General features: G+C 35.2%; 1 protein-coding gene across 4 annotated transcripts in view; it reads right to left on the minus strand.

The window, feature by feature from the left end:
• The window catches only part of NBEA (neurobeachin), a gene marked incomplete at its 5' end in the record, with an annotated part of 525,299 nt that overhangs the window by 269,390 nt on the left and 243,359 nt on the right, over nt 1-12,550 (minus strand). For all 4 annotated transcript variants that reach the window (XM_082492157.1, XM_082492158.1, XM_082492156.1 and 1 more), the window contains one exon: nt 2,045-2,106. In XM_082492157.1, coding sequence (XP_082348283.1) covers nt 2,045-2,106 — 62 coding nt within the window. The remainder of the gene's footprint in view (nt 1-2,044; nt 2,107-12,550) is intronic.

Consider the following 12,550-nt stretch of genomic DNA (forward strand, 5'->3'; position numbering starts at 1 on the left):
GTGTAAAACCGAAAAGCTTGCAATTCTCCCAAGTAATTGGGTAGATGGAAAACAGCTCTCCCAAGCGAACACTGAAGAAAATGAATAAATGTTCAAGGCTTGAAAATGATTCGGGTCTTCACATTATTCGGGTATAAAACGAAGCTTATTTTTAAAATAGTCAAATACTTTGCAATACTAACTAACGTGTATAATAGTCATAAAAATAACAAATCGATTTAGCTGCATTTGTTACATAGCTTTACTGGGATGTCTAAAGAAAAAGCACTGCAGAGAGCTTAAATTTCTCTCTCTTCCTTTCAATCAATATTTGAGGCAAAGTTTCATCTCTAGGGCCCTTAATGGCAGGAATTCCTGGAGCCAGCAAATGAGTAATGTTAAACCTATGATTAGATGATGAGGCCATCAAAGACACTAGACCCTAATGCTACATTCCACTTTATTCCCGAGAACTGCAGTAAAACCAAAGGCTAGAGAAGAAAGAACTCTAAGTTATTCCTTCCCTCAAGAAAAGGTTCAAGACAAGGTTTCAAAAGCTGCTAAAAAAAAAAAAAAGAAAAAAAAAAAGAAAAAAACAATTTGTATGACATGAACATAGGGCTCAAAAGCCTTAATGGATCTTTTGGAATTTTCCTGGATCCCAAGACTTCACCATTAGGTAACAAATTTTTCAAGTGCCCTGCTGGAGAAGGTTTGAAGTTCAAACCCCACTGAGGATTCCTGCCAGGGATGTATTTTTGTTTTACTTTTCCCTAACCAATATTCACCCTGGCTAAAAGAGGGGAAAAAAAAAATAAAAGAAGAGGAAAAAAAAAAAAAAGAGGGGGGGAAAACAAGATTTAATGATTTCCTTATGACACAAGCTTGAAGAAACGCAACCCATGGACCGGCAAAAAGCAGGTAAGTTGGAATCCCCTCCCCCAAATCAGTTGTAAATGTTAATTATTTTCAGATAGATTCCTCAAAAGTAGATTTTCATTGCAATTACCCCTAGAAACTCATTTGTTTTCAGTACATTTTTCATGCATGTTCTCAATGTGCAGCAGTGAATGCTCAAGTAAAACTACAAACAAGTAGTTTTCCTTGGTAATGACATAACAAGTTAACCTGGGAATTTTACATACTAACTTGGTTTGAGTTGAGCTGGTATTATAAATCTGGGGGGAACTTGGTAAAGGAAACGCTGTTAATAAGTCTTTAGAGCAGTGTAAAAACTTGTGAAGTTATTTGGATCTGTCAGGCCATTGTATTTTTCTTATCTTTCACAAAATGAGCAAAATTCTAAAATGTTTGGTGGTAACTTATTACTGGCGGTTTAAAGTAAAAGGCTATATATGTATTAATTTAGCCAATAACACTTCTGACAAAACAAATAAAATTAAAATTGACATGTAAACAATCCAAACAGTATGAGGAGTTATTTTAGGTTTGAAAATTTTACTTGTGAAAGCAATTCAAAACGTTAATTGATTCAGATCTCTGAGAAACCCATTACTGCCATGCTAAAAAAAAAAAAAAAAATTAACCACAGCATTTTTTAAACAGAACTGCTCTGCTTCTGCCAGTTCCTGAGGACTACCTAAGCCACGTTCCTCGGCTTTTTATATACAGACAGCTATATAAAATACGCAGTAAGTTATTTCATGTATACCGAAAGTAATAAAGTCACCACAAAGTAAGGTTTTAAAAAATTGCCAATACAGAGACAGCTTTTAACATAAAATTATGAAAACAGTATCCTATTTATGCATTCCAAATTAGAACAGGCTTGAAAGAGCTCATGCACAGAAAAAGTGCACAATGTACACCCATACACTTTTCAAACCAAATGCAAATATATATTGTAAGCCCTGTGAATATAGCGACACTACGGACTATAAAAAAATAAAAATCTACAACTTATATGCTACTAGAAAAGATCAATTTGTATTTTCTTATCCTGAAATGGAAGAGCGAAACAGACAGCAAGATGCGATTCTTAGACTGGCAGTAATCCAGCACTATGCAAAGAAACCAATGCAATTAAAACCAGAGAACATCTTACCTGTGAACAAAGCAGCATAACAAGTTCAACCACGGAAGTACTCGACTTCATACAAACCAGACCTGCAATAAATAGTCAAAAATGAATTTGAAAGATTGGTGATATTTATTTATTATAGCTCCACGGTTTCAGAAATTCCATAAAGTATCTGTGCTGTATATTTTTATCGCTCAAATTCACTGAAACAAGTTTCAAGCGCAATTATCTGAGAATTTCAGATTCAAACATACTTAAACGTTCAGAAAGCATCAAAGCATCACCTGGAATAATCTGTGCAAGGTTCAGGACAGAATGTTTTTTAATTAAGTCTTTTTGGCATGTAGCTCAGTTCACCATTCAAACAAACAAACAAATAAATAAATACCTATCTATATCATCCAAAGCAATTTAATATATGATAAAGATAAGAAAATAATCTTTGAAAACTAAATCCTGCGAATGCTTAAGAATAACCTGATCGGATATTAACAGGTAGAGAATAAGCCCTCTGCTTAGGAATTAATTGATAGACTTGTAGTTGAAAACTTGAATATTAGTGAAAGAGGCATTAATGTGAAATCTATTTTTATTAAAATTATAACCCATCATTTGTAGTCCACATTTCTTAAAACAAACTTTGAATAATGCCGTGTCATTGTTACTCATTGTTTTGTACTTAATTTGAATAATCAATACCTAATAACATTGCCACTATTGTAAATACTTCTTTGGAGATGCAAATGTACTTTCTGAGAGAAAGGTGTATATATTACCTAAGTATTTAAAAGATACATTGCAAAGAGACAAGGAGGAAACTGCAGTTCTACCGTTAACTATATATGGTAGCTTCTGTTATCTAAAATCATATAGGTCACACATTGACATGTTGGTTTAGGGCATGGAAACACTCTGATTGTTTTATAAAAATGATAAATACACAAATATAAAGCTTACAAGGAAGGGCTAAACAGGAAGCTGAAAAGCAAACTGATGGGCTTTAAGTAGGTTTCTACAAACAGCGATTAGAGACAAAAGCACTCCCACACAATAGTGTGTATATTTATTGCGAGCAGTGGATAAATACCCTTTTGTGCCCGTTTTGCTAACAACCCCATCCTTATTGTACAGTAACACAGAACAAGCTGTAAGAAGCCACTAGGATTCCATTCTATCAGATATATGGGCAGACAGTTAACTAATGAAATAAGAGGCAGATGTGCAGAGCTCATTTAGGGAGACAATTGTTGTAATTGATCAGCGATCCTCATGCTCAAGTGCTAGAGGATCAGAAAGATTAATGGGATACTTATCACCTGCAGCCTACCTCCACTGTTCCGAAGCTGACAAAGAAAATCCAAACAGAAGACTGAGCTCTACAGTTAGGCCAATGCAGGTAGCACAGACATATCATTTTTTTTTTTTTTTTTATCATAGAACGCTCTCTGGTTTATTATGAATCCACCTCATATTCTGTAAAACTAAAACAAATACATATCTTTTCTGTCACACACTCCCTTATCTTCTTTCAAAATCAGACCTCAGGTGTATTAACACATGATCGAGTCAAAATAATGCTCTTAGAAACACGTTCCCATGCTACAGTCTTCTAAATTTGTATGTCTTTACCTTCTGATTTTACATCAAAAGAACAAATGCCTCCATCATACACAGTTATGAAAAAATAAACCAATTAAATTATATAACATATCATCATCAGTATGCATTAATGCATCAGCATTAATTTCTTTGTATCTCCACCAGGTTTCCAAAAAGAATAGAAAATTCAATGCAAAATATAAACTTTAAAGAGAAACACATGATGAATATTTCCTGGCTCAATTATTTAAATCGGAATTTTTTAGCTTTCAAAGACAGTTGGTGTAACTTCAAACGATGTGAAAGAAAGTTTGGAGCGTGGATCAAAATAAACATGCCTAAAACAGCATGAGGCTAGGATAAATACTCCCAATTATCATCCAGAAACAATGATGAGTCTTAATGACTTAAAGGCTGTATATACAATAAAACTGGGCGCTCTGTTTGAAGGAAGTGATAATTACCTTAGTGCAAAATTTTCTGTTTACAACACTAAGAATTATTATATCCTATCATTTTTAAAAGCGTGACTCTATGGGCTTGAGTAAAATGATCCCCTGACCTAAAACTGATGTGGTTTCTCTGTTTTTATGGACATCACTTGATAATTTTTTGTATATCACATCTAATCAAGTGCAAGCTTGGATGTAGCGTTCCAGCATCAGAAAGGAGAATCGGACTGGTTTTGGTGAAGTTAAGGAAAAGAAAGAGGAGGATGCAGAGCTGACATCTGGTTAGCACATCAGCACACCCATTAGTTGTAACCAGCTCTGTACTTGCCTGCTGATGAAACAACCATTGATAATAGCCATTAACACCTCTCATAACCAGCAGTATCCAAAACTTGACGTTCTAAGAGGCTGGCTTTCACGTCAAAAAGAAACAAATAACTATCTTAGAGACTGTAGCAGCTCTCACACGTGAAAAGTCAGAGGGAGATAGAGAAGCGTCATAAAAGAAGCTCATGGTGTCAAAGATGGATGCAAGGAATACCCTTTGCAGAGAGCTCAGTCTACAGCAGAAATTAAGTGTGCGGCACTAGTTATAAATGAGCAAACCCAGGAGTAGCCATAACAGAAAATGGGGAATCCCGTGCATCCTGACGGGTAGGAAGGAGTAAATAGAAACAGAAATACTTTCTGTTGACCTTTAACTATTCATACCATACATTCCTTGAAGTAAAACAGAATACGGAAACGTGAAACGTTCATAGCAGGGCCACCATTTCACATTATAAGTTTCTTGCTTATCCGCCTCCTGCTCCCACTTCAGGCACTCTTTCCACTCAAATCATATGAGGGAAAGTCTGTGCCCTCCATTATATGCTCCATTTCCTCCTCCCTAGCTGCCAAGGGCTCTGCTTTTGTGTCCCTTGTGCTTCTTCCCATTTTCGCTTCTTCCCGATTAGGCAGGAAAGATTTGAAATTAATAAAGATTTTTTTTTTTTTTTTTTCCTGTTACGCAAAGCACAATTAATCTTCCGAGTTTACTGTCAGAGCTGTTGTGGAGTCAATAGCGGAGAATGATACAAACAGATCAGACCTAATGGAGGACAGATCCATTTCTGCCTATTAGGAAAAACTGTCACAGTGCAAACTCTGGTTTATGAAGATCCCACATAACCAAAAGGAGAATTTAAGGAAGAACCATCACCCCTGACCTGCTGAACTTATCCTACGTAGATCAGAAAAAAAGATATTTTGATAGCCTTTTGGTTTTTAAATCCGTCCTAGGAAGTCCAGCTCGTGTGAACTGCCTCATTGCTTTTGGCTTGGTACAGACACTGAAATAACTTCCTTCAACGGACAGTATATATCCTAACAGACCAAGAAAAAAGAAAGGGAGGGAGGAAGAAAACGTTCTGCTCCCATTTTACAGACAGAAAACTGGTTGAGGTATCTTCACAAAATCCAAAATACAATTTGTAGCATGAATCGGAATAACGACCAACTTCCTAAGCCCTAAATGCACTAACAACTCCACTTATTCTTCCTCTGTATGGTTTTGCAGGATTGCACAGAGATTTTTAGTATGTGCAAAACTTTATTAGTTTTAACGTAATGAGAAACAAAAATGAGAACAAGCTTTGAAAACTAATGGCTTCTCTGACTGAGGAGAGCGCACAAATTTATTTCCAGTTCTCCTTCCCCCCACTTAGCTGCAATGAGAAAAAGTATTTGCAATTCAAACTAAAACTGTTGCCTGCATTCTTCAGCTGCAGATAAGTTCTTCCTATACCATCTGTATCAAATGCCATTAAGGAAGCTAATGCAATTACTAAAATACAAGTGGATATTTCCTGCATACAGCAAGGTTAAAAAGGTCATTGTTTAACTGAATGGAGTACGTGCTTCTTATATTTGCTGTTCTTAGTACTTTTCTTCATGGTCTATTCTCAGTCCATTAAATATAGCCATCAAAATTCAGCAATTTGATGGCAACAATGACCACATATATGGATGCAAAAACTGGGAGCATCAAGTGCGTGACCTTAGCTAATCTGGAATAAATGATGTATGCCTGGCAATTATCTTGAAATGCTCTGGTTTACTTGACTTCTTTTTCAATGTTCTACTGTTGGCCCAAAGATATGCTAATTATTTCTTTTCACTATGACATTAATGTCTAAAAAAAGATTAATTTCAACTATACTATTTTAGTCATGCCTGTGGCATTAATGAAGTCATGAGTTCAAAACCTTGAAGTCACCATGCTGAACTAGTCAGTGTGAATTTCTATTTTAAAGAAATCTAACGTAGGCTGATAAAATCAATTTAAAAAAAAAAATCCTTATGAAATAAGATCACGGTTTTGAACTTCTTTTTATTATTATTAATACAATGTGTGTATGAGTCTAACTGAATACCACCACAATTTCATCTGGTCTTTATCAAGGTTTGCCTGCCTTTTCTTTCAGTGATTTTACTTTGTGTCAACTTAAACCCTTATAGGAGCTGGAATCAATTGTAATATTAGCAAAAACAAAAGTTAAATGTTTTTATATTTTATGTTGAACTTCGAAAAAGAGATGCAATCAACTATACTTTAGAGCCTGCAGAAATCTTTCACTCAATTATAGCTTCTACTTATCTGAAAGTCTCAGGTATGGCTAAATAAAAAGCTTGAGAAAGTTTAAGCCATTCAGCCCAGTTCACAGAGAAAACTTGGCCTTTATTACTCCTGTACAGCATGTCATCAAAACTACAGGACCTTCATATAGAAAAAAACGCTTCTGACGAAATGAAGACATGCTATTATATGCCTTATTTTATTAACATATGAAAAGTGCATAAAAAGTACTTAGAAATGAGCATAAGGTCCCAAAACTAGATGGAAAAAATACCAGAAATACTAGAATTCTCCTTTTTAACTGGTATTTTTGTAAGGCCAGCAATTTTTTGTTTCCTACTGATATACTCTTCCATGTACTTTAACTTTAAACAAAACTGTATCGTTTCAAATTGTCATCTATAACTACCGGTCACTCATAGTGTGGTATCTCTTCCCATAATCCTCACCGACTTCTGTGCCAAGAGACAGAGTAGGAATTTTGCACCGGTAACTACCACTCACAAATTGTGTCTCCATTTTCGATAGACCATTCCCTGACACTCTGTTCAACGTTTGTTAGGAATGGCACAACAAATTTTCAAGGACATTTCATGCTGGTGACAGAAACTAAAGCACGTTTTGGCTCTGATAGTCCTAGGAAGAAAGTGATGGTGATTATTTGGGTTGGAAATACAAATTTTCCTTTAAGTTTATTTGTTCTTGCAAAATACCTTTCTTCTTCCAGCAAAATCTTATGGTAAACATTTTCTTGAAATATTTTGCTAAACCAACTCAGAATCAAAGAAATGAATTTAGGATTCTGTTTTTGACCATTATTTAAAATTACTTGGATAGTTTACATTATACCCTTTCTGCCATATTTTGTCATTCGGAGAAACTTAGATTCAAATTGCTGGTTTTAATCAATTATCAAGTTGCTGGTGAGTTCACTATAGAACTGAAAAGAGATAGTACGGAGGGAAAATTAAAGAGATGTGAAAAGTTTGAAAGTAAATGCTAAGTATGTAAAAGCAATAACTGAAATGACAGATGTTCTTCCTCCAAGCAAAGCAATTATTAGGAAAAAAAATAAGCAAGATGTGTATTAAACAGAATGCAACGTTTTGCAAGATTACACTCAAAATTAGTTTTAGAACTATACATATGTCACGTATTTTGTAGACATTTAAATTACACTAATGGTCGTAATTTATGAAAAGCAAAGACTGGCAAATATTCAGAAATTGCAGAAAGTCCGCAGATGGAAATCACAGCCATGTTGCAAAATAATTACAACTCCACTTTTTACTAGATGAAAGGAAACACTATTCCAAAGAATGTATACTCACTAAAATAACTAAGTCAGGGTTATGGATTTAACAATTCCCCTCAGCAGCTTTGACTGGCAGAACACAACATTACCACCAACTCCAGGGACCATGAAGGATGGCTGTATTAGTACTCCTGACCATCCTTTGTACGGGTAGATCTCCTTTACAGAGCAAGAGAGTGACATAGAAAAACATGATGAACGTGAATTTGATTCAGTGCTTTTGTAGTTGGTCAAGACAGGTATACTTCTTACAAGATTTTGTGTTATGGTGAAAGACACTGCACAACACATGTAATATTCTTTATATCTAGTACCCGAAAATCTAGGAAAAGGTATTCATTCAAATGAAATACTTCTAAAGTATTATCAGAAATCTTTAGAACTTGTATCTTAAGATAAACACCTCAAATGAACACTGATAGGTCAACATAAAAAATAGATTTTAATCTGTTCAAACCCAAATCAAACCATTTTGTCCTTTTAGTCAAATTTATAAAATAAAACAGATCTTAATATTAGGATACTATTTAAAAGAATAGGAACGCTGTGTAATGGTTTCTTGGATTATTTTATTACAGTAAAAACCCCTATACCTCTTCACCACCACAGTTACTAAAAAGGAATCTAAATGAGGACTATAAAATATCCAGATGGAATCACAGAATGGCAAAAACCCTTGAGAGCATACCCACAGAGAGGGGATTTATTACAATGTGTACATGATTTGCTTTCTGAAATTACAGACTTGCGTACTGTGATCCCATGAGCTGTAATGATATTGACAAAACCGATGCTGGTGCCGCATTACTCTGAAGAGTCTAGCCTTATACCAATGTATGGAGGTTTTGTCAATTTTCCATTAGTGTTAATGGGACGCACAAATTCTCATTCATCAGATGAGAAGGAGATCACTTAATTTATAAAATAAAATCCACTACCACTGTTCAGTTTAATATCTCACTGAAGATTTTCCAAACTGATCCAGTTTTTCATTTAGCACCCCTGCTAATCTCTCTCTCGGCCAATGGCCCGTTGGGATTTAGTCAATATCTGCATTTGTGTATCTCTGTCCTTCTCTGAAAGCAGTATCTCTTTGGATGGATCTCTTTTCAAATATCTGTCGTGAATTAGGGAACTTCCAGGCTTATCTAATTGCTATACCAGGACAGATCTAAAGTTTATATCTATCTATCTATCATGTATCAATTGAGAAATTGTTCTAATTAGCATTACTAGCACGTTTTTTTTTAATATAAAAAAGAATACAACACAAATGTTAATTATAAGAAAACAATTCCCCTGTTAAATTTAAGTGAAGCAGATTTTTTTTTTGAGCAATATGGTACTTATTATATACCAGGATTTAATTTGGAATTGTCCCCTTCTAGACAATGGATCGAAACAACCAAACCAGGGATCACACTGCACTGCAGCTGATCAAATTAAAACACCTCTAATCTTGAAAATGTCTATAAAATTGAACTATTTCTTTTCTGTTTAAGTCTACTTCAGTTTCAGGTACACTTGAGTAACTTATAATCATTTTATTATGGTGGAATCCTGGAAGAACTAAAAACCAAACACTTAACCAGAGGTTCTGGAAAATCCAAACCTCTTATTTATATAGAAAGAATCTCAATGAAAAACATTCCAATTTTTTTCCAAATACCAAAAAATCCACTGTGACAATTCAAATATGATCTTGAAAGTCTTCTGATTTTCCCCTTTATCCTATATTACTCAAATATGTGGCTCAAAGTTGTGGCTAAATTCCTGCCACAGCTGCTGCCCACGATATTTTATTTCAATGGATGGAGCAAGAAAAAGGATAATGGAAAAAGCCATTTAAAAATTAATTTTAAAGGTGAAAAGTTAAAAGAACTTTCAAATTTTGTCATGTGATATTCTCTCAAGATGCCATTCCTTTTCCTGATCAAGTTGCTATTTTTGTGATTAAAGTTGTAGAAAAATTACTAAATGAAAACAACCGATAGCAAGAAGTTGCTACATATTCAATACATCTGGGAAAAAAAAAACTGTTCTGAGATTTTATGTTCTACTGATCCCTCACAACTTTCTTATTTAAATGAAGAAACACCTATCCCTCCTTTCTCCTTTTTTCTCAGTCCTTCATCTCCTCTCAAATCAGCGCTACAGGAAATACACTTCATAATAATTACCTCAACAGTGAATTATTTTCAAAGTACACAGACAGGAATCAGAACAATAATTTCACTCACTAACACAAGCAAATGTTTATACTTTATACCTTCACTGCACCTATGATGCTTTCTCTTCATCTCCAGAACTTTTTCTAATTCTTTCTAAAGCTGTCAAAAGTTACATCTTGGACAAGATGGATCATAAGTATGATCCCAAATGACAGTCTCTAGAATATCATGCTTCCCTTGAAAACACAAGACGGAATATAATTTAAATGCATTACTCAATGCTATTTTTTCCTTAGGTATGAGGTTTTATTTTTCTCCTGCAATTTATCAACTTTTCCTTAGCTTCAGTCTATAACTTATTCCTATTTGATGCCCCGTTTTCTGTGTTTATTTATTCTTTTTGTTTCTCTCCTCTTCTTTCAAACATAGGAATTGCCTTTTGTTTCCTTCTTTCTACTACTACCTCACAGTTCTTTGTTACATTCTTTGCTGTTATTAGGGGGAATATTATCACCATGGCACGACACGACTGAAATGTATGTATGGTGAATGACAAAAAAGGAAGGAGAGAAAAGGATAGGCTGCACAGCAGTAGAACCACTTACTCTTTACTGGTCGCCCTTACTTCCTTATATTTCTTCTTTTTGGCAACCTTGGGGCCATACTGAGAGATCAGTGAATGAACCAGTGAGGCTACAAATAGGAAGTATAACAAAACTTCACAGAACTCACGCAGCTTCTTAAATTTCTAAGACCAAGATGACCATTATTTTAACTAGGTGTGATCTTCAGCATTACCCACCAGCTGATTTCTGTATCTAGTTGAGCAAAAGGTTGGTGAATTAATATTTTGTTTAGGTGCTAAATGTTTTCTGAGAATTTAATAACAAGGAAAAAAAAAAACAAACAAAAACTCCATTTCCACGTTGAACTTTGCTGACCTTAGTTGGCAGCCATCAGATCTTGCTCCTATCCTGAGGTCCTACTGACAAATGGTAATCATTCTAAAACAGTGTCTCTCAAAACGCAGAGCTGTACCACAGTCACAGATCTCTTGAAATAACTTGTATTTCTTGTGTTTCAGTTTTCTTTATTTACTTGACAGTAACATTGTTATGGGCTCTCCCTAGACCTGCTTTGACATCACTTTGCCATCTTAATTTGACATATCACAACTGTCTCTGTTGTCTGACAAGTTCTTTCAGCATGAGGGTTTCCCATTGCAAGAAAATCTCCACAGACAACATCGCTATTAGTATAAAAAGATTGGATCGCAAAATTCCACATACCAACAGACCAAAATAAGACGCGATGTAAGACAATTTATGTTTAGCAGGTTTGGGTTTTTTTGAGGAGATAAATTTTAACATAAAGTTAGACTGAACACAGTGAAGATACATTCTTTTAGTCCTTGCAAAAATAATCCCAGGTCTGTAGGAAGCCTGGTAACATCTAGATAAATCAAGCTTGCTGGTTCATCAATGTTTATGCTATTGGTAACATTTTTTCTAGCAAAACCAAAGGGCTCTATAAATAGGTATATTTTTAAGATTCAAGCGTAGTAGTTTCTCAAGTTAATTATTCAAGAGGTTTTGTGGAATATTCTTTGTTTATGCCGTGAAGGCATGGAACCAAGCACATCCATATCGAATAGGGTGAACTGTAGAAGTGCCTTTAAATCGCCAGGACAAGTAAGGGAGTGTTGTTGAACTTCATCACCGATTAAAAGGTTTCAGTCTGGGTCGTAAGAGCAGGTGATAAGTAGACACAGAGTTAAGGCATATAGAAGGAGAAACTGTGAGCAGCCCTAATGAGATTAGTTTGGTAAAGAACCTGGGCATAGAACTCAGGCTACACGGAAAAGGATTATTAGACTACGCCTCATGAGAAATACATCTTTCAGGGCAAAATCTGATACAGAGATGTTATTTGCACCCTATAGTTTATCAGAGTTAGGTAGTTCTCTGGAAATATTGCTGGGATAATAAAGTAGATTGATTCCATTTTTAAGGTTTTCGAGGACAAAGGGTGGGGCGAATACCAGCCTAACTGTTTCAAGTCCAAAATCAGGCAGAGGCCCCTGCTGAGTTCTGAATGATGAATTAAGTGGAATAAGAACCAGAGAACCTCTGCCTGTGGGGAGCTTCAGTCACAGCATGAACATCCTGTAGATACTGAATACCTTTTTGGCATACCACCTCGTTTTTCTTTGGACCTGGACAGTAGAGGAGAAAATAATAAGGGGGAAAAAGGTGGCTGTTGTAAAAAAAAAAAAAAATTGTACAACTTAGTCCAGTATTACAATGCAGCACTGTTGTATACCTGATATGATGAGTCCACCTACAGGCTATGTTACAGTAGTGCCTGTACGTGTTA

This window comes from Vanellus vanellus (assembly GCF_965231255.1).
Source record: "Vanellus vanellus genome assembly, chromosome: 1".
Classification (NCBI taxonomy): domain Eukaryota; kingdom Metazoa; phylum Chordata; class Aves; order Charadriiformes; family Charadriidae; genus Vanellus; species Vanellus vanellus.